This window comes from Siphateles boraxobius, unplaced genomic scaffold (genome assembly GCF_051911475.1).
Source record: "Siphateles boraxobius isolate OS27281-9 unplaced genomic scaffold, OSU_SipBor_1 130, whole genome shotgun sequence".
NCBI classification, from domain to species: domain Eukaryota; kingdom Metazoa; phylum Chordata; class Actinopteri; order Cypriniformes; family Leuciscidae; genus Siphateles; species Siphateles boraxobius.
Genome location: NW_027508734.1, coordinates 42019544 through 42043668, shown reverse-complemented (window position 1 = coordinate 42043668; position 24125 = coordinate 42019544). Strand labels below are relative to the sequence as shown.

General features: G+C 37.3%; 1 protein-coding gene across 2 annotated transcripts in view; it reads left to right on the top strand.

The window, feature by feature from the left end:
- The window catches only part of pcdh7b (protocadherin 7b), a 154622-nt gene extending 134443 nt beyond the window's left edge, over window positions 1-20179 (top strand). For both annotated transcript variants that reach the window (XM_077229525.1, XM_077229526.1), the window contains exon 3: window positions 19189-20179. In XM_077229525.1, coding sequence (XP_077085640.1) covers window positions 19189-19613 — 425 coding nt within the window. In that variant the 3' untranslated portion in view covers window positions 19614-20179. The remainder of the gene's footprint in view (window positions 1-19188) is intronic.
- The last annotated feature ends 3946 nt before the right edge of the window (window positions 20180-24125 follow it).

The window sequence follows — 24125 nt, the reverse complement described above, 5'->3', positions numbered from 1 at the left end:
TCAAACCTTCTCTGCACTAACATACTGTACATGTTCACGGCAGATGGCTGAACTATGTGTGTGTTTAGTGTCATTCTCTCCTCCAGTAGTCCTCAGGTACATTAAAGGGGCAATTGATATCTTAGTTCCAGCTCAGGAGAGTGCAGCAGTGACAATATGCTGACACTGGCTTGATTTAGCTCATGCCACCTGTGTTACAGGAAAGAGACGCACCATTGAGGCACATCTTCACGCTTCCAGTCATTCCTGATAACACCACACACCTGCAAGTGCAATATGCACCCTCGCAAAGGAATATCAGCCACATGTGTAGGTCAAAAAGCATTGAGAAACTAGAATCTAATGAGGCTGTAGAAGTATTTATGATTTCGACACAGAATTTGACTTTTAATTCAAGTAGTAATATAATATAATGTAATATAATATAATATAATATAATATAATATAATATAATATAATATAATATAATATAATATATTATAATATAATATAATATAATATAATATAATATAATATAATATAATATAATATAATATAACTGTTTCAGTTTCTCAAATGTGTCGGACCAAAAGTGGGTATGTATGTATATATATATATATATAATACATAATTTGAGAATTTGACGCAAATTCTCAAATTCTATATTAGGTCAAAATATGGGTGAACAACTGTATTATAATAAAACATAATATAATATAATATAATATAATATAATTAGTGCTGTCAAACGATTAAAATATTTAATCGCGATTAATCGCATTAATGCCATAGTTAACTCGCGATTAATCGCACACTTTTATCTATTCTAAATGTCCCTTGATTTCTATTTGTCTCATTATTTTTTCTAATTTTAATGCTCTTATCAACATGGAAAAGTGGATCAGCAGTAAGTTTGTTCTTAGCTGTGGTATCCATGTGCTTCTGTCTGAAGTCATCCATTGTAGAGCTTAGATCGGGCCCAAAAAATCAAGCCCGACCCGAGCCCGTGCGCATTGTGTCCGAGCCCGGCCCGACACATAAACTGTAATTATGAGCCCGAGCCCGATTTAAACCCGTCCATTTTTTTAATACGTGGGTCGTTATAACTGACGTTCTCAACTACTTTCTATGTTACTTTCTCCCGCCCGCAACATTTTTGTCCCGCTCCCGCCCGCAAATAGACTCTTTTTTTGTAGGCTACCATCCAAATACTTTCGCCTACGTGTCGCCACCATACACATCAGCATAAATGCTCCTTATAAATTATTTGTTATTAAAGCATTAACACACAAACCACTGTTATAACATAAAAGCAAGCAGGCTACTGAGTGCATGGTTTGGCATGACTGAATGCGAGCAAAGTGCGCTCCCTTTATAATTCCTAAAAAGCTGACATCAGTTCATCGCAATCTCACACATCTGTCATTATCAATGAACCTGACTGCACAATGCATCTTTCATAATATATACAGTTTGTTTGTTATAATTTGAGGATTTGCCAGCATACAGAATTCAGCACTGAACAAAAAGTCTGTTTTGAGTGGTGAGGGGAGTCTATTTTAAATGCTTCTGATTGGCCATTGCGTTCAAGAAATCAACACGTATGTCTGTGATTGGCTACATCCCTCAACGCTGCAAACATGTTATAAAAAGAAACTCTGGCCTGTAAATCGTTTCTATTTTGTTTTAGTTGTTCTTGTTGCTTTTCTGCAACATATGAATAAAAATGTATTATGTTTTTATGTTTTATTCATAGATATTTCTAGTTTGCGGGAGTCCCGCGAATCGTTTTATTCTCCCGTATCCGCACACACAGAGTGAGTGCATTACCGCTCGAGCCCGCCCTCGCACTCGGCCATCAAATCTAGTCCCGCGCCGCACTCTATTGCGTTGAGAGTGCACGTCTCTAGATCGGCGTCTCGCGCTCGCGCCATCCACTCAAAACGTAACGTTAGCCTACTACTCTTTGGCCGGCGCGCAAGCCCAAACAAGTACGTGCGGCGTGCCTGTTGTTTTGTTTCCGGTCTAGCTATCCGGTGTGATGTTGTAGTTTTTCTAACGTTACTAGTTGTTGCAACAGCATGTGAAAAAAATACAAAGTTTGCTAGGCCAAAAAGAGCGTTAATCTCGCGATAAAAAAATTGACGCCGTTAAAATGTGTTTGCGTTAACGCCGTTAATAACGCGTTTAACGCACAGCACTAAATATAATATAATATAATATAATATAAATGGATTTTTGTGCACATGACTCATGTGCACATTTAAAATGATTTTAAGATTAGAAAATGGCTGTTTGGAGGATAAAGGGCCCTAATAGTACCTTTAATAGCTTCTTTGTATTGCATGCTGTATGTCACTGTTTAACATCATGGGACCATGTAAATGAATTTAAGACTTTAGTCTGAGCAAAACCACTACTGCATTAAGCTAGTTTGCTATTACTTTGAAGCTAAGTTAGTATATGGCTTTAATGTGGCACCATTCTGACTCGTTCGAATTAAAGTGTCTTTGCACAAAGGATTCTTCAAACAGGAGTGATGCTATGTTTAAAGATTTTTGGGTGCTAAATTGAGAGAAAAAATGGGCAGTGGTAATGCTTTTGCAATTATCTGTTCCCACGCTAGCCAACATCCAGGTAAAAATAATGTGTAGTTCCTCATTTATTCTGGGCCCATATACCTACATCCCCATTTTTCATATAATCATATAGTTAAAAACCTTGAAAATATGCCACTGAAGGTGCTTGTAGCCTGTGTGTCTTTCCCCAGTTTATTCATCCTTAACAAAAGCCTCACAGAACCAAAGCCTGACCATGCTGAGAACTTTCTCTGAAAGTTCACTTGACTTTTGATGAGGTGCTAGACTGAGAACCGAGAGGATTGTCTCATCAAGACCTCCCGGCTTAACCCAGCGGAAAAATGAACCCCGTTCATTTTGCAAGTTTTCGCTCAATTTCAGCAGGCCTGAAGGGCCAAAACCCTCCAGTGTTTGAGATCTAGAGCAGGCAGCTAGATCCTCTCTACCTCCGGTTTACTTAATTAGCCTCTTACACCCCTTGGCATGCTGGGAATTAAACATGGTGACTCAATCTGGTGCCTTTTCGTGCAAAATATATGCAGGGTCCACTGCTCAGGCAAGAGTGTTGTAGCATGTGGCCAGTTAGGTCGACTAACATAGAAGTTATGAGTCCATATCCGCAGGGACGGTGAGCTGTGTGTTGTTGAGGAGATGAGATTGTTCTACATGTAATACATGAGTAAAAGTATCACAACAGTACGATACTATTTCTCATCAAAATTGCGGTGGAAAACAATTTTTATTTGTGACCGTGTATAAATCAATTCGGAATAATCCGGTGTAGCATTAAGTAAAGACACTTTGTTTAAAGCAACACTCTTGAGTTATTTAATTGAAAAAAAAAATGCGAGCAAAGGCTGCATCCGTGACAAATCATGGAGAAAACAATTGTTTGCCGTCAACAGTTTGGAAATTCAGTCAACCTTCATTGTGTGCTTCAAACAATCAGATTTCCTTCAACCAGTCTTTCTGTCTTTTATATCTCTCTCTCTCTCTCTCTCTCTCTCTCTCTCTCTCTCTCTCTCTCTCTCTCTCTCTCTCTCTCTCTCTCTCTCTCTCACATATTAGTGAGAGAGAGAAAGTAATTCATTCCTTCCTCTGTTCAGTTTCCTCTGTGGTAAGTGGAGCAAAGCACAAACCAGCAGGTTTGTGGGATTTAATTGAAATTGTATTTTGACAAATACGCATTTAATGGTGTAAAATAGGCTATTGTGTGTGTGCGTCTGGGAACGTGCGATAAGGCACCCAGTTCTGAGCCAATGAGACGAACATTGAGGGAAAAAAAACACACTCACACACAGCCACAAACACACACATGTGAGATTTTAATCCCCGTCTGTCTCTTACTTTCTATATATCTGTCTCTCTTTTGGCACAGAGTCAATCTTAGCTCAAGCCCTACCATTTTCTAATATATATGTTACAATTTTTCCATTTTTACTGTCTGTCCACCTCCTGAATGCTTCTCACCCTATCACTCATACTCTTTGTCATGGAAATTGTGTAATATATGTGTCAGCGCTTGCAATGCATTTGACCGCTGAAATGTTTTTGAGTAATGTGGGGAAAAAGTCATTTACTTTAGTTTTAGCTTCGCGAACATTGCAGTCACACTGGCCTTTTCAAATGCACAATGCATAATTGTAGTTTTTTGGACTGTGAAAATGTCTTCTGGTTTCCCAATTTAGAGAGCTAGACATGTCAGCGCTGTGATTGCGCATGCATATGAGCACACTCGCTCTTTTTTTATTCCAGATAGATGAAAAGTCAGGAAAATGAGGGTCAGCGCCACATTTCCGAGACTCGTGATGCCTTCTGATGAGAGAGAGGGAGCGAGAGATGCCGAGCGAGGGAGTTGCATTAGGTAATTGGCAGTGAGATAGTCGGCAGAATGAAATTATGCTAGTTAATCTCTCCTCAATTAATCATAGCTGGAGAGCTCTAACGATAGACTAATTATTTCCCCAAGTGCTTTTAAGCACCATAAGGGGCCACCTATACCTGTTCAACTCTAGTGAGACTTTTCAGGGAATTTGTGCATTGTGGGTATTTTTGTGTGGATGTGGTTGTACATTATTATATTTAGCCCTATCATTAGTAGCAGTAGTAGTAGTTATGTAAGTTTCTGGCTAAAAAAATGAATAAATAAATAACATACATTTAAGATAAACTTTAAAATTAGAAATAAAGTCACGTTGTGAGATATAAATCTACAAAATGAAGATTTAAAGTCTCAGTTATGGGAAATAAACTCGCAATTATGAGAAATTAAGTCACAATTACAACAAATAAATCTGCAAATGTGAGATATATAAAGTCACATTGTGATATACAGTATATATTCACAATTGGGAGATATAAAGTTGCTAAAAAATATGAATGCATGGATGTATGGATGGGTGGGGGGTTAGCCGGCCTAGTTTGGTAATCTGACAGTTACCCTTAGATATCAGTTGAACCGTTTGGTGCATACGGCAAAGAAGGTGATTAGTCTGGGGGGTTTACCCCATTTTAAATCTATATAAAAAAAAATAAAAAAAAAATAAAAAATTATATATATAGGTAACGCAGGTCAAACATGCATGGAAAATTACTCTGTAACCCTTTTCATGTGCTCTATCCAGAATTCGAACCATAAGTAGTAATCTGGTACAATACGATATACAGACTATACAAAAATCTAGAAAAAAATATTGCTCAGTTGTATTGTATTATATTCTATTAAATTACATTATATTATTAGAATAAGAAGTATTTGAGTTAAAATTGGTATCTTGATAAATCTGAATACAGTGTGAGACATTGTTGAGGTCTCTTTTGAAACTAGAGAAGACTTTTACATATCATAATTCAGAAGATACATGAGATTACTAAAGTTAATTAGAGAAAAACCAAGAGACTTAAGCAAACAGCTTAATTTTCTCTGAATTTAATCTCATTGCTGCTGATATTAAAGGGGTATCGATCGTGAGTTATCTTTTATATGTGAATGTAAGATCATAATTCGGAGGTGAACTGGAGGGTGTAGGCCGAATCTGATGTAGAGATAGAGAAAGAGACAGGAGTGTGAGAACGGAAAATAAATATACACATCACTCCGCCGCACCTCATTGCACCATGTCTGACATGGTTCTTCTCCTGCTGTTGTTACTGTACACACTCTGTTGTCCTGGCTCACTGATGCAGCACCGCTGAAAGCATATGCAGCACAATGCTGAGGTTACTGAAGCAAACCAGGTCAACAGCGGCCTCAGTCCTCCTGAAGATCTACCGGCTCATTCTCGCCCATCATGTTAGCTCAGCCAAAGCACTCGTGAGCTGAATGCTGTGTTTTCTCGCCTAATGCTATTAGAGGGCGTTATGCTGTCAGTTTGCTGGGAATTTCCAACGGAAGTGCTAAAAAGTTAATTTTGCTAACTAAATTATTCCATTTGCCTGTCAGCAAGTACGCTGCACTGTAGGTCAAATGGTCCCAAACACGTTTACTATGAAGATGTCCCACTAATGTGTGACAACCAGAAAGTTTTCAAATACTTATTTTCTAACTTTTGAATTGTGATATATAAATATTTAAAATATCTAAACATCCATTAGTAGCATTTTCTTGAAAAGCAAGATAATTATTAGTATATAAATATTTTTTTTTTGGTAACACTTTAAAATACTGTTCCTTCGTTAATGAATAACTGCACAGGAACAAATGAGTAACGCACTGTCAACACACAAAATCCATCGGAAGGAATAACTATATTCAAAATCTTACAAAAATATCAAAAGCTTACAATGACTTCAGTCAGTATTAGGTAGTTGTCATGTTTTTTACTTTAGAATACTGATCCAAAAAAGTGACATAAAGGTGACCTTTGGTGATAGATGTGATGACTTGAGTCTAGGTGTCCATACTGTGCAAAGAAATAATGAAAGTGACAGAGAGAACATTAGATCAGAAACCTAATGAGTCATAAAGGGCAGCGTTATTAAATCAAATAGACAGCACTAACTGAAAAGAAAAGAAAAGAACAGTCTGCATTTTTTTCTTTTCAGTAGTGTCTGGTGAAAAGAACAACCATCTCTTGTGTGTACGGCTCCTACTGAAAATATGAAACTCGTGAAGCGTCCGTGGATAAACACAAGATAATGGGTTAAAGAGTTTTTTTTTTATCTCACTAAGAGAAAGAATGTGATGCTGATTAGAGGCTGATTTTAGATGCAGAAGACACATACAGGGACATTCACAGAGGGACACAACTTTCCAACTGTTGCAAAGTGGAGGGATTGTGTCTCAGAATGTGTACTTCCCTACTACACATTATGCAAAAAGCAATATGTCAGCAGGATGTCATGATACAGCGCGAACCATCCCAATATGATGTACTGCATCTGCTGAGATTCTGATTTGTGAAACAAGTATAAGTATCAAACAAGTATCAAATATACAGTTAAAACAGCAGTATTGTGGATATTATTATAATTAAAAATTATATAATATGTTTTCTAATGAGCCCCTAAAGGGACCTGGTGAAGAAAAAACAATTAGAATGGAGGAAAAATTATTTGGCAATGCTTTTGTGTTCTCTAGCAACATGTTTGGGTTCCCCCAAGACACTTTACATTCACTCGCAAAGAACACAACATTTTTCTTATTTTATATATATATATATATATATATATATATATATATATATTTTTTTTTTTTTGTTTAAACTGTAGAACAGTGTTGTATGTAATACTGTAGATCCCAACCCCCAATAGTTTTTCAAGGAATGTTCATATAATGCTTCATATAATACATTTTGTCTGTTTTTGACATTGATTCTGTGAATCTCCTCCAAGGATGCCAACTTATTGATCTAAGATATATGGCTATTAAATATCATAGGGATAGTTTACCCAAATAATCCTCACCCTCATGTTCCACCCCTGTTTTCTTTCATGTATTTATTTATTTAATTTATTTATTTAATTTATTTATTTATCGTGGAACACGGTAAAAAAAAACACTTTCATTTTGTATGGGCATACTTTTTTTTTTCAAAATATCTTCTTTTTTGTTCCACAGACTGCCATTTTTAGATTGACATGAGTAAATGATAATATAATTTTCATTTGTTGGTGAACTATCCCTTTAAATATGTTCTTATTAGCAGTGATTTTTTTTAGACATTTTTACAATATTTCTCTCACTGTGAAAAGCAATGTTATTTGACATTGACACTTTGTGTTGAGGTTTCATGGGTCACATGTTAGCGTGTGCTTGAACGCATGACACTCTTCTGTAAATGCCATTTATCTATTGGTCAATCTTCTTGAATCTGCTAAGACTTTGAGGACGTCCCCTACGCTCATCTCTGTCTCACAGACACACACACACACATAGTGACTGGACAGAGAGGTCAGCAGTTTTGTCTGGCAGCTATGCTTTTGCTGGGCCTCCTATCCGGAAAACAGAGAGCAAAGGAGCCAGCCTGTAGTTTAGCTGGCCTCTGAGAGACAAGGCTTAACTTGCAGAAGATGAAAACACATTCACACACAGAGCACTTAAAATATAGAAAGACGACTAATACTTTAACGCCAAACATGTTCTCGCGTGCTAGAAAAAATGCGGCATTAAGCCTTAAAGAGCAGGACAAAATACACACCCAAACATAGATTACAAAATCCTCATATCCCTGTCAATTAGCTGAGCCTCTGGCCCACTTACTGCTTTCCAGAACCCTGCCACCAGCCTAACAACAGCAGAGCTCCAACTGCGCCAGGGAATCCACTTTTGTCCACACGTAATTAACTCACAGAATAGCTCTGAGAGCCATATCTTCCGTTTTCCCCCCTCCCGCCATTCCCCTGATCTCTCGTTTTCAAACCCTCCGTCGGAGAAGAGTGGATGTTTCTTTTGAGTTATTCAAAAGGACTGGCTGTGGAAAATGGCAGGCATTATACTCCGAGCCCCTGTCGGCAGAATAGCCCACTATACGGAGTGACAGTTAGCGTGCTACAGAGCCGCATGCGTTTCCGGCCTCTCTGCAGCCTGGCGACATTCGCTCTGCCCTGGGCTAGAGACCCGAGTATGGCTTCTTTTGTTCGCCATCTCCAAAGCCTCGCTTTTCAGGCTCAAAACTGAGTTTTAAAAGTGGCTTGGGGTCAAATTTAAAGGCATGGGGTTTTTAGGGAGAATGTGAATGGAAGAAATACTCTTTTGGGTCTGCAGGCCTTCAAACGTTTGTTCACTATTGTAAGTGTTTTGATCCATGTTTCCAATGCTAAATTTTATTGTGGAGTTTACCAAACACTGAACCTTATAATATAGTGGCCACACATTTTTGTTTAAATAAAATATAAAGCCAATGGAATATGTAAAAATAAAAAAATAAATGTTTTTTTTTTTCCCACACACAAAAAAAGTTTGTAATAGTTTAAAATGTAGCGAAACATGTTTAGACACTTTCTGATGGTCAGACTTTATGGATTGTATTCATAGTTTATGTATTCAATGTTATAATTTCATTTTAGATTTGACCAAACATTGCACAGTATCTTGTTGGTTGACACAATGCTCTTAATTAATGTAATTAACAACAGCTGTGTTTATTTTATATATCACTATATATATATATATATATATATATATATATATATATATATATATATATATATATATATATATATATATATAACATTCAGACACTGTTATTGCTTCCAATCAATTATATATGAAAGGAGATAGAGATGAGTGAAAATGGATCAGTCAATTTCAGTCTGACTTATTCACTCCTGTAAGTTGTTCATTTAAATAAGACAAGGTGGAGGCAAAGCTATTCTAGCAATGATTGAATTCATCTCAGTGCATGTTTGACCTGTGTCTGCCCCCATCTAAATGCTTTGAATTTTGCTGCTTCAGAGTTTGTCTTTGAATGACATCTTAAATTGTATCCATCTTACCTCTATAATGAGCTGGAAGAGAGACAGAGATTGTGCAAATCACAATTACATACTGTTATATTACATTAACTACAACCTAGAATCAGACAATGTTCTGTTCCATTTGCAATGAGATTATTGGACAAAACTGGTCTTAGAAGAGAACCTAAAATAGGAGCACAAGCTAGGAAACAACAGAATCCAGTTAAGACTAGAATGACTTTATGGGTGGTTCTTCAACTCCAGGCACTTTTGGCCTTGTGAACTTGAGGGGGAAAAAAAGTTCAAATCAAAATTGTCACAGTCTAACAGTTAAATATAACTACTCTAGTTTAATGATCCATAAGATAATGCACTTACATTATAAGACAAATTGGTGTTTTTTGACATATTTTCCGATCCGCACTGAACAAATGTAATTTCCATCACATGTAAATATTTGATTATTATTTTAAAATATTATGGTATAGATAATTTATTAACAGTGTAACACCACTTTCACACATAGTGTTACCAGTTTATACCTATATTGCAATTACCATAGATTTGTGGATTAAGTGGATGTTGGTGCTGGGTGTTGTGGAAATGACAATGAATGGACGTCCATGTAGAACAACAGAAGACATTTATTTGAAACTATCTGAAACAGACAATTCCATTTAACAAATCATTAATCTCATTAGTCATTAGTCTGTTAGGTTCTGTTTTGGTATAGGACTGAGACCTTTCTGCAGTTGACTTCCGCGGCATCTTAAAAATAGATGAAAAGGCATTTCAACAAATATATATTTGAATAAATACATTAGCATTTCACATTTAAATAAATAAAATATACATATGTAGCCCCACAATCTATGAATTGCACATTTTGTAAGCATAAATGTCATTTCCACCTCACCTTTGTCATTTCCACCCATGTGTTAGAAATGATGGTAGTGGAAATGACAAACCCTGCAGTATTTTGTAAAAAAATCCAAGCTAGTAGTACAGATTAGCTATGAATTGGTAGCTAGCATTGCATGCATGCAAAATACATCTATTTACAAAATACAAAAAACATCTATTTATGTTAAAAAATCTATTTATTTACAAACTCAATTGATCTAACGCCATGTTTGGAAATGACATACAATAAAAATATTTTCATTTCAAGCAATATTTACCTTGAGTGTTCTTCTCCAAGTGGGTGAAGAAATTAAACATCTCCTCCATGTCAGACATGTGCTGTGATGTCATTGTTCATCTCCATAGAAACTACCCAAACAATCTTTCAAAAAAGCCTTTTAAAAGGGACATTACAGCGTTGTGGTGGAAATGACGGCAATACTGTGGGACAACTACATTTTGTATATAAAATCACATTAATAGTTGTCTGACCTTTAAATAACACAATTATGTTTTGATTATTTTACTGATACTGTATACGGTCATATAAAAAAAAAAATAGATAAATCATTTTTTTTACACTTCTTTTTCATTATTGAAGATCAGAAGTCTGGGTGTGGGACAAGCACAAAACAGCAATATTTGCATCTATAATGATGTTTAAAAAGGTGAAAATATCATCCTAGACCATCGGTAAAAAGTTCCTAAAGTACTTTCATTGTAAAGTTAACTATGAAAGTGTGAATTTTTCAAAATTAAATGTTTTTTTATAAAATATGATCAAAGGACATGAAAGTGCCCATAGTCTAAGAATTGCCCTTATACATGAAAAGATGGCTAAGGGCCAGATTTATTAACAGCTTGCGCCATCGCAAACCCAATTTTGCCGTTAAGAACTACTGTCAGGATTTACTTAAAGGTGCAGTGTGTGATTTTTAGCGGCATCTAGTGGTGAGGTTACGAATTGCAACCAACAAAAGTTACGGTGGCCGACAGGAAAATGTGTAATCGTCTGAGACAGCAGAGAGTAGCCAGTTCAGCAATGAGGTTTCTTTACAAGGATAAATTAAGAAATTATGTTTACTTAATTATTCAGTAAAACTGTTATTGCGAATATTATTGTTACTTGTTCATCATTGTGTCAGTGTTTTATTCGCTGAACTAAGCTTGCTTCCTTGCACGAAGAGCAACATAGAAACGAAATGCGTTTGTCCGTTTAGGGCTGCTGTAGAAACATGTCGGCGCATTTCAATGTAAGGGGAACCTCAGTGCATGTAGATAGAAACTGCTCATTCTAAGATAATACAAATATAATGGTTCATTAAGGAAGGTCTTTATACACAACAGAAAACTTATTTTTCAAGTTAACACGCTCTGTAGCGGTGTTTGTCCGCTGTCAGCTACGGTAGAAACATGAAGACACAATATGTCGACCTCCATAGAAGGGGGTGCCCGCGGTTGTGGAGATATAAATGTCTCATTCTAAGGTAATAAAAACATAACGGTTCATAAGGGTTTATACACAACTGAAAACATAGTTATGGATCTTAAATTGCATTTCTGTCAATAGATCCTCAGAAATATTACACATTGCACCTTTAAGACACGCAGTGATAAATTAGTGGTGAAAAGGAGTGGACAGGGTTATTTTTGCGGCAGCATATGCATTTGTAGGAGTTTCCATTTTAGATGCAAAATTCATGTGAGAAGAGTATTTAAACTAATCATTTAAGGTGATTTACTAAAGTTTGTGCTATTCAATTTACTGGTATGTGTGCCATTATTTACCACCCAAAAAAAGCATGTCTTAAACCAGATGCAAATTTGCGGTGTTCTTTCTAGATTGATTTGGTAATTATGGAAATGATATGGCTGAATCTGTGTTCTTTAATGTGATCGTCGTCAGTAGATAACCCGCAGAACTTTCCACTACAATCTGCACTTTTTTTGGGAATTGCACTCTCACTCTAATTTGCCCTGTTTATTTAATCTGGCCCTTAAACTTGAAGAGAACAGACTTACATGGAGAAAAAAAAAAAAATCCAGAACACTATACATGCCAGCGCTTATAAGTTTCAATTGAGCAAAATGGATCTAAGGATGCAGACAAAATTATCTAATGTACAAAAAAATCCACCCATCTTTGACTTTCAAGGCTAATTTCCAAGTTCAGGCTAAACCATAAAATGTTTTTTTATTGCATGCTTTCAATTACAATTTTATGAACTTTCCGTGTATAATAATGTATACAGAGTTTTGTGCTGGAATAATAAATCAGAAGCAGGCTGTATGGCAGCAGTGCGCGAGGAGCGCCAATGAGCGGCCCTTTTGTTGTTTTGCACTGGAGGAAACAGTAGCTGAAGACAGCACAGTATGCGATAGATGAAAAGACAATGTACGGCCTTGAGGGGCCTGAGCGGTGCGAGGGCCAGGCATTGGAGTTGAGAAGCTGTGGAGATGTGGTAGTGGTCTGAAAGACTGATTGGCAAAACATATTCATCAACTGAACACTAACAATCGAAATTGGCTGGACTTGAAGCTCTGTGTGGACAGAATACTATGCAAATGGAAAGAAGTTGATGTTGAATCTCTTTAGTTTGATGGACAGTTATAGAAATAAATTATTCAGAGATATTCAAGGTGAAAATTAATATTCTTTCATTATTTACCATTCATTCCAAACCTCTATGACTTTTGGGGAACAAAAAAAAGGTGGATTTTTGAAGAATATTCTGGATGAGAACTGGATAGCTTTGTCTGTGGAACTGGTCCTTGACATGTCAATGAGAGAAAAAGCAATATATTATTCTATTCTTTTGAGTCAATTGTTTTTAATGAATCTTATCAAGATTCATTTAACTTACGATAATAAAACTTATCAAGTTCACAAAAGTCTGAATGACTGTTCTCATACTGATTTCATTATTTACTCATGTTGTTCCAAACCTGTATAACTGTGGTGGAACACAAAAGGTGACTTTTTGAAGAACATTCTGGCCATTCTATTTATTTAAAATAAAATTGGTCGAGGACTGGGGTCTTCTGAAGTCATATTCAATGTATCATATAAATAATACATGTCTGAATGATTCTTTCACAAATTTGACTGACTTACTGATTTTGATAGTTTTATAGGGTCATTGCTTCCTTTTTTAAAGCTTAACCCTTGTGCATTGTTCAAATTCACTACCCTTTCGTTATGTTAGTGGCTGAAAAAAGCCACTACTTTAAACTGCTGTAAAAATGTATCAGATAAATATTTTTTTCAAATTTTTTTGCATACATCTATTAATCCACCTCAGTCCTGATCAAAACTACTAATTTAAAAAAAAAATCTGGATTTTAACTCTTTAATTGCCAAATTCATAAATGATGTCACTGATTTGGGGGTGAAAAAAACACAAAACGATTGATTTTCAATATAAAATATGATTGTGGACTGGATTTTTTTTTACTTTTTATCACAGTCTTGGACATGTCAAAGATTAGAAACAACATTGGTTTTGAGGCATTGTTAGTTTTTGTGCAGCAACAGATTTTAACTTTTTCTCCCTCATTTACAGTTCGTAGCTGTTTTTGCCCCATTGACTTCCATTATAACCACATTTTTTGATTGCAAAGCCATGACAACATATAATCATGCATTTTTGATTGTTGGTGGTTTTCCCTGTTGGGAAGAGGTCAAATTTGTAATTTTTACTGTTAATAACCAGGTGGCACCATTAACCCTTTATAGGCCTGTGCAAAAATAAAGCTTAGTTTCTGGCTTTTACATGGAGTGTAAAGCATGGCTTTTGCATGATTATGAAGTATAATAGCATATTAAAGTGTGCGTGTGTGTGTGAGTGTCAGTGAGTGTCAGTGTGAGAGAGAGTGTGAGAACTCACCTTGATGCGTCTGAGAAAATCAAAACATGCACCTCAACTCTCAGAACTACATAGAGTAAACAAAAACAAAGTCTAAGTGGCATTTGCTGCCTTTTGATGGTGAGAAATGCAGACTAAACAAAAACAAAGCAAGTGGATTTAAACACTTGCATTCAAGCCTGCTGGTCATTTGTCAGTTGATGGTGAGAGGAGCAGCATCATGAGTAAGCGCTTGACTTGTAGTGAAGTTTTAGACATAATTATGCAGCCTGACCCCTCCAGCGAGCTACAGGATGAGATATTGTCTTCTGCCTCTGACACCACAGACTCAGGAGAGTCAGATCCTGATTTGGATGTGGCGCCCTCATCATCCTCTCTAGATTCCACTGAAGGTGAGGAGGATTCTGTGGATCCTGGATCTGGGTGGATTGGGAAAAACGGCGAGGTGTGGTATTCCACCAACATGGAGACAACACCCTTTCTACAGCCTGCCAGAGGCGTGACTCCAGGGCCGACGCGCTATGCCATCGCAAGGGTCCAGAGTGTGGATTCTGTGTTCAATCTGTTTTTTACGGAGGAAATGATTGACCTCATTGTCAGCATGACCAACCTCCATGGACGCCGCACTATGAGAAACTGGACCGTTGTGGACTCCACAGATCTCCATGCCTATATGGGGCTACTGATTTTGGCCGGCGTGTACAAGTCCAGAGGGGAGTCCACACGTTGCCTGTGGGATGATCGCAGTGGTCGTGCGATTTTTAGAGCCACCATGTCCCTCTCAAGATTCCATGAAATAAGCAGAGCTCTCCGTTTTGACGACAAGCTGCAGAGACCAGCTCGCCGTAGAGACGACAAGCTTGCCCCGATCAGATCCCTGTGGGAAATGTGGACGCATCGCCTTCCCCTCCTATTCAACCCTGGCAAAGATGTCACAGTGGATGAGCAGCTTGTGCCATTCAAAGGGAGATGCAGCTTTCGGCAGTACATGCCAAAAAAAACAGCCAAATATGGACTCAAAATTTGGGTGACTGCTGTTGTTGCCACATCCTATGCCTGGAGGTGTGACATTTACCTGGGTAAGATAGGTAATGCTGCAGAGGTGGGTCAGGGAAAGCGTGTTGCCATGGAGATGACAGAGGGACTCCAGGGCGTCACTGTCACTTGTGACAACTTTTTTACCACCTACTCACTTGCTCAGGAGCTTCTGCGGAAAAAAATAGCCTTGGTCGGGACGATCAGGAAGAATAAACCTGAGCTGCCACCCAACCTGGTGCAGGCTAAAGGACGGCCTGCCCTCTCCAGCGTTTTTGCCTTCACAAAGAACACCACGGCTGTGAGCTATGTTCCGAAACGGGGGAGGAATGTGCTCCTCATCAGCACAAGGCACCGCGAAGCAGTGGTGATGGAGGGACCAAAGAAGAAACCTGAGATTATTGCAGATTACAACCGCTGCAAGGGAGGTGTCGACAATCTAGACAAGGTATGTGCCATTACACATTTGTTACTACATGCATCCTATTCCTATTAACTTTTACTTGAATACATTTGCTTGTTAGAGATAATTTTAGGAGATACTGTTTGTGTTTTGACAATGTCTGCATGATTATTCTCATTGTCATGTGCAGCTTCAAAAATAGTAAAAAAAAAAAGAACATTCAGCACTTGCATCCGTTGTGGTGGACACATATGCAAAGAGCACCAAGTGGTATGCTGCAAGTCCTGTTGGAATGACTGAAAATACACACACACAGAGTTTGTGGTTTGTTCAATTGTTTATTTCTTCATCCATCCTCAACTGTTGAACCATTGTTAAGTTTATTTGAAGTTGTTGTTGCATTTTGGTTCATAATAAAGTGTTCATAAATTTGATCAGATGCTGAGTGTTTTTTGGGTTTTTTTGCACAGGCCTATAAAGGGTTAATGGTGCCACCTGGTTATCAACAGTAAAAATTACAAATTTGACCTCTTCCCAACAGGGAAAACCACCAACAATCAAAAATGCATGATCATATGTTGTCATGGCTTTGCAATCAAAAAATGTGGTTATAATGGAAGTCAATGGGGCAAAAACAGCCACGAACAGTAAATGAGGGAGAAAAAGTTAAAATCTGTTGCTGCACAAAAACTAACAATGCCTCAAAACCAATGTTGTTTCTAATCTTTGACATGTCCAAGACTGTGATAAAAGGTAAAAAAAAATCCAGTCTACAATTACATTTTATATTGAAAATAAGTCATTTTGTGTTGTTTTTTTCCCAAATCAGTGACATCATTTCTGAATTTGGCAATTAAAGAGTTAAAATCCTGTTTTTTTTTTTAAAAAAATAGTAGTTTTGAAAAGGACTGAGGTTGATTAATAGATTTATGCAAAAAAATGAAAAAAAAAAATGATCTGATACATTTTTACAGCAGTTTAAAGTAGTGGCTTTTTTCAGCCACTAACATAACGAAAGGGTAGTGAATTTGCCCACAGTGTACTGTTGAGTTTTTGAAAAATTTCAAAGCATTTTCCCAAAATATGTGTTAAAATAAGATTTGTCACCAAAAATCATTCCATTTGCTGAAACACAGAAAAAGTTATGGACAAATTAAGACTCAAAAATACCCCATAGTGGCTGAAAAAAGCCACAACAGCACATAAGGGTTAAACTCTTTAGTCCCCATTCATTTTGACTTCATGAAAAAGAGCAACCAGCACATTATTCAGAATTTCTCCTTGTGTGTTCCACGAACAAAAGAAAGTCATACAGGTTCGAATTGACATCAGATTTTCTTTTTCCCGACTACTTCCTTAAAGACTACTTCCTTATTTCCCACAATGTTTTAAAAAGATAATCGCCTAATCACACGCTGACGTTTTCTTGACATTTGTATATGTGAATAACCTGTTACAGTTCTTAATACCTCATTGCACACATTGACTGTCATATAAGATTTATCCAGTCATTTTGTAATCCCTGTCTGAAGCATTAACATTGGGCTGGCATATCGACGTCCTGCAGATCGGAGCCTACACACTCATCTTTATTATTAGTGCTATTGAGGTACCGTCGCTTGACTGAGTGTTCATTGGTGCATGACAGAGCTTTGTGGGATGAACTTACATCCACACCTCTCCCTAGACACTGGGCAGCAATCCAGCCTTACAATATCATAAAAGCGCACAGGAAGCGGCACTGAACTCTTTCTGCGGTCAGGTGTCTCCGTCGGACCCACCTAACCCTTACTTGCCCCACAATGCAACCACACCACAAAGACAAGACTAAAGCTAACAGGAGCTCACAGGCAATATAGTCTGGCCTTGAGGTCAGGAGGACATGTTTAGAGGTTCGGTTGAGGTCAGTGAAAGGTCCTTACTGGACAAGGATGCTAAAATGGTTTGTGTCAACAAGTATCCCAAACGAGAGAGAGACTGAGTGGGTTTAAATGTAAGTCTGTTGTGACCTGTGACTGAAGAACGCCATTCGTGCAGCATTGATTTCCTGGAATTTAAGCAACAGCAATAACAATAAAGCTTAACAATAAAGTTTGAGGAGCGACATGTCTGTAGCTCTTAGATTAGTTTGTTTCTTTGCTCACCCTCATTTTTTCTCAATCTGTCAATAAATATCTTTGTATAATGCACCATAGAAGGTTTTTTTTTTTTTTTTTTTTTTTGCAAACATGCCATGTAATCAATTGGTTCTCAGATAACTGCAACACATTATGCTTTTTTTTTCCTGTCTGATACCTTTTTCTAAATTGATTAATCTTACATAGCATTACATTGTGAAGAAACCGAACAGTGATTCTACCCTATTCTTTCTTTGCAGGAGAAAAAGAACATTAAAAGTAAGCAATGGTTAACCCACAATTTTGCTCTTCAACAAAAGGCAGCATGCTTTCTTCCTTATTTTTATTTTTTAGATTTGCACTCACCCTCTCTTGCTTGTGCCATACCTCACATTTGGTCATTAACGGACCATCTCTAACACTGCAGCTTTGTGCTTTGGCATCAAAGGTTAGGGATTTCAGCATTAAGTGTTTGTGTGCACTTCAGCTTAGTGAACTTCATATTCAACCGTGTTTGTGCATTTTTGCGCATCTGATGGTTATCTGTTTGCTTGTCAAGTGTTTAAAAGTGTAAACAGAAAATATTTGTTCAGAAGACATTCTGAATAGAAGAGATATGAGATGTTAATGATACTTGTGGCTTTGTGGCTTGGAAATCTAAAACGATCTCTTCTCTCAGCCCGGGAAAATAAGCAATCACTCAGATGCGTGACAGTTAGAGCCTTTGGAAAACGCTTGCATAATCCTTTTAACTTACATACATGTTAAAGATGTAACCAAATAGCAAATCCTCCAATATGTCATTCTATAAGTGCACTGTAGGTGTATCCCAAGGCCAAGTTGGGGATTAATAAGTAAACAAAAACAATAAACACACCTTTTGATAAAATGTAATAGTTTTTTTAGAGTCAGCTTGTTTGGTGAAACATAAAAACACGTTGCATACACAACGCATGCATAAAAAATCACATCAGCTACACACACTCAGCCATTAGAAATGGATTCAGGGCAGTAGTTTAGGAGTCAGAAGTCACAAAACAGTAGAATTGCCCCACGTTTTCAAAGCATGATTCTTTTTAGAGCTCACATTATTTCTTCTGTTTAATTTATGTTTTAGCTTTAAGTGTTGTTGATTGTGTATGTATATTTACATGTTTGTGTTATGTGGTATGTGTTGACCATGAAGTTAGAGTGAAAAAAAAAACATTGAAAAAAATTGCACAAAGCCGATCATAAATATTTCAAAGGCTTCATCTGACACTAGCCATTCTAATGGCAATTTCATGAGAAACATACCACAATACATTTTTTAGTGTCAATACTTCAGTTTTCTTTTTCTCAGCTGTTCAAAGCCAAACAACACCATTAATGTGCCACCGGTTCTGTTTCCTTCTCTCCGTTTCCTCCAGACACTCGGCCCCTGCCTGACGTAGCCATGACGGGTAAATGCACGCGGGAGTGTGATGAATACGGCCACTCGGATGCCTGCTGGATGCCTGTGCGCACCTCGCCTGAACGTAGGCCCAAGGCCACCCCTCCCAAACTCTCCACCTTCATGACCTCCCCCGGGGGCAGCGTTCCCGAACAGCCTGGCAGCCAAGAGGCGCTAGCTGTTGCCAACGGCGACCCCTCGCACCTACTGGGCGACCGTAACCGTAATCTCCTTAACAAGAAGATGGCCTCCTCCTCCTCATCCTACGACGCATTTAGCTCAGCTGGATTTTCCGCCAGCCAGGAAACATCTCGCCCCATCGAGGAGATTCCGCTAGCGCCCACAGGTGAATACAAGCCAACGCAATGCGGAACTCTCACCAGGCGGGAAGTTTACCTGTAAACGACACACAGCGACTGCGAAGGGACAATGACAGTGACTCAGCATGGTTAGAGATGCTGTTAGCAGACCAAACCCTAAAACAAAAGCAACATGGATTTTCCTCAAACTGCTCGCACAACTACTGCGGCGCTACTTTCTAACCTAAACTGAGTAAAAACCGTGGAATTACATGTTGTAAATGTGCGTGAGAAGGATGAGATGGAGGAGGGGGAAGTGGCTGAGGTGGAGAGAGAGGAATGCTGGTGGATAAGTGCTACTTTGCTATCTGGCCCCGTAGACTTCCCCAAAGTGCTGCCTGGTTTCTGTAGACTCTTTATAAACATGCATGCATCATCTAACCCCTTAAGAGTGTGTGCCCCTTGAGGCGGACCTGGACTATACCTTTTTGTCTTTGTTTTTATAACTGTTGCTATAGCTATGGGAACCGATAAGACTAGTTCTGTCTTTTAATCCGGGGGTGGGCGGGAGTGTTTTTATGTGGATGTATTATGTCCATATGCAATCAGTCCATGAACTGAACTGTCTGCTCTGGACGACAAAACACGTTAACAAAGAAGAAGGAAAAATGACAGGCCAATGATAAACGAAAATCATCGCACGGTGATCAGTGATGGCGTAACCAGACGATGTCGGAGCTCTTTGTATGTCGTCATTGACTTTTGACATTTTACAATGGCGCAAGTGAACGGCGTGCGCACTGTACAGCGCGAGAAGCAAGTTTACCTGTGTGCCTATCAACCTCACGTACACACGAAGGAACACAAGCATACACACGTTTTTCTTTGTCGTGTGGGTGAAGTATTGTACATTTATTTATATATATATATATATATATATATATATATATATATATATATATATATATATATATATATACATACATATATATACATACATATATATATATATATATATATACATACATATATATACATACATACATATATATATATATATATATATATATATATATATATATATATATATATATATATATATATATATATATATATATATATATATATATACATATATATAAATACTGTAAACATACTCTGGACACACTCATGGACATCACGACCGACCCATTTCCATCAGGCTCCTTCACACCTTTGGAAGCAGAAGGCGGTTCTTTACATCCCAGATATTGACTATTAATTGCCTGAATGTCACAAGTTTGTGTAATTGTGGTTCATCCCTCTCTTGATGTGTGAAACTATGCTGTGTAATTGTGGTTCATCCCTCTCTTGATGTGTGAAACTATGCTGAAGTTCCTCTTTTGTGGTCTCAAGATGGCCTCCCGGCATGCACACATTTGCAAACACACACACACAAACACGCACACACAAAAGATCTGCACATTGTACATACACATAATAATTAACCCATAAATTCACAGGAACTCTATTTGGATATGCTGCTGGGGTGAATTAGTCTAATAATATTGCCCTGCTGAAGAGCTTGGGCTGGCCCTGTGTAACATTCCTAGTATGAATGTTAAATAGAGCAATAAACTCATTCAACAGATTCACTCTCAATCTCACACACTTCAGAAGAGTAATCAAGGATGAGAACTTGTGTCCCTCGTGTAGAGGTCAGAGTGAACCGACTACTTGTACAATCACATTAAAAGTTTGGCGTCAACTGGCATGACTGGAGCGATTGAAATGCGACGCACAATGCCGCTGTAGAACCAAAGTATCGGGAACAACATGACGTGGTGTCTCAGAGCTGGGACAGGAAAGCTCCTTTTTAGATCACATGTTGCTTTAATTACCATCACACATGTTTCTGTGCAATGTGGGGAAACTACATGCACATTTATACATGCATCATGGGCCTATCCCAAACGATTTTCAAGAGGAGGAGTATACTTAGGAGGCATCATGCTTTTAAAAAAGGTGGTAAATTATTCAGATGCAATTGTTTTTTTTTTGTTGTATGTTAATGATTCCTTGAGTTTGAACGGACTGCCTTTTTCGCAGCTTCCAGATCTGTAGTCTGTATGTACTACTCGTGTTTAAAAGAAGTGCTCTGATGCTTACAAACTGTATACATAGATATGTACTTTTTATTGCACGTTTAAAGGGAATCTACACTTAGTATGAAAAAGAAAAAAAAGTGTACAGATATCATACCCTATTAACATGGAAGTCCACTGCTTGCGTTTGTTACAAACAGACACTAGACATTGTAGTATGACTATGTGTATTGATTTGACGAGGATGAAGAATCATACACATTCGTGATTCACTGATTTATTTAGCATCACATAATCTGTTGCTCATTTATCTGATTTAATTATATATGTTTTAACAGCACATTTACTTTTATCCACTGGTTCCACTGGTTCTGTAATGTTTATATTATTTTCACACACAAAAAAAACATACCTTTCATTATGTAGAAAATGAGATGTGAAACTTGATTCCAAAACAATTCAAACATATCGCGTACCTCACAAGTCTCCGTTCTATTTGTTGTTGTTTTTTCAAATATCTGCTCATAATGATGCCCTCTTCAGATCTCATCAGTCATATATTTCCATTTTCTTCCCAGTGCCACTTTGTATGTGTAGTGCTTCTGTAAAAAAAAAATATCAAAACAAAACTATGGAGTGAATGCAAAATATGCAACTGTGCCTTTTTATACCTTTATTGGTATGACTCGTTGGTTTTAACCAGTATGAAACCAATTGTACTGAGATGCTTTCTAAAAGTGGAGAAAGAGTAATTTATGCTGAAACTACAGTCCTGGCAATTTTACTATGATAGACTTTAAAAAAAAACAAAAGCTTTTATCTTGTGGCTTCTTTAAGTAAGCTCAGTCGAACTTTGTCAAGTATATTGATGAGTACCAACTGTACATGTCATAGGTGATACCCTGGTATATTCATCCATTTCAAAGTTAGCATGGTCACACTTCCAAACTGCGATTTTTACAGGAAGGATAACTTTAGTCAGGAAAGTGACTTTGGAAAGGATCGGTAATGACACAATGCTGCAATGTCGGCACAGCAAAACAGAGAAAATGCACAGTATCCATTAGGGATGAAGCAAACATGCTTTGAGACATTCTGCACTTTTCATGATATGAGAAGGTAGAGGGGAAAAAAAGCTCCAAAGGTTTTTGAAAGGTACACACACCTCAGATGACCATAGAGTAGATATACCAGCTGATTCCTATCAATAGGAGTATATGGCAGTTATGATGTATAAAAAAGAAACATGAGGAGGTTGACACCTACATCTATTGTACATGCCTGGAAACAGCCTGCATCTTATTTCCTAAAACACATCTGACTTTGTTGTTGACGTGATGAATTCGCTTTCTTTAAATGTCGTTTGTGCTCTGAGGTGTGTGTTCCTTAAGCTGACAACTTAGAAGATATAAGACTTGAGTTGTAGCACTTAGGTCATAGGACACATCACAGATAATGAAAATATAAATTGTAATTTTAATCATACTCTATTTGTCCTTTGACTTGGATGTTGATGTAGAATTGAGAATTGATTTTAATCATTGTTTTATTAGGAGTCACTATGCACGCAGCTTAGCTGAACATGGCAAATGTACTGAGCGCAAGCCCACCTCTATTTATGATCTATTTTACATATTTTTTGCTTTTGTACAGGTATTTCTGTAAATAAATTGCTTGTCATTTTTGTCTCTGCAGAAATTAAAATATACCATGATACAACCGGTGGCTGAATTTTTTTTAGTTGTCTTCTGGGATTGTTCCACCAAGGATGTTACATAATCATTACATTTGTCAAATTATACACTGAATATGTAATGCATGCAAACAAAAAACAATCAAAATAATTAATTAATAAATTACTCTTGTTTTTTGGTTTACAAATGACTGGCAGTAATACAGTTTACATAAATCAAGGGAGACAGTGACCTTATACCTAGCTAACACAGACTGGCAAACAGCATACCTTTAACTGAAGCATTTTACTTTGCTAAGTTGAGGGCAAACAGGCTTCTTTGACATCTGTTAGCAGCATCCAGTCAAGTTTAGAAATGATTAGAGAGCAGATACTGTCATTCAATTTCCCAATGCTGTTAAAACTTCCATTGAGCGTCAATCATCAATCAGAGATAATCATATCACAGTTTAGTTTTAATGAATTCCTAAACAGAATCAGATTCCGTACATTAAAACACTGTCTAGACTCTGATATAGAACACTCAAAGCCACAGTTCACATTGAAAATCAGTGCTTCAAAAACTCATCCATAAGATCTAGTAAAATATGTGTATTACATTACAAATCAGCAACACATTTTTTCATACTAAATTTCTTGTAATCTAACTACAACGTAATTACAAATAGAAAGTTTCTCTGTGTCATTTTCAGTGTTTTAAACAAATTTAAGTTTAAACACTGTGCAGAGACATATTAAGACAACTGCTTTGTTTAGATTAGTATGTCCGTGTATGGCCTATAGTGACAATGGAACAATATAGTTTCGCTCTTCTTTTTTTCTTCTTTTTGAAAAGTGG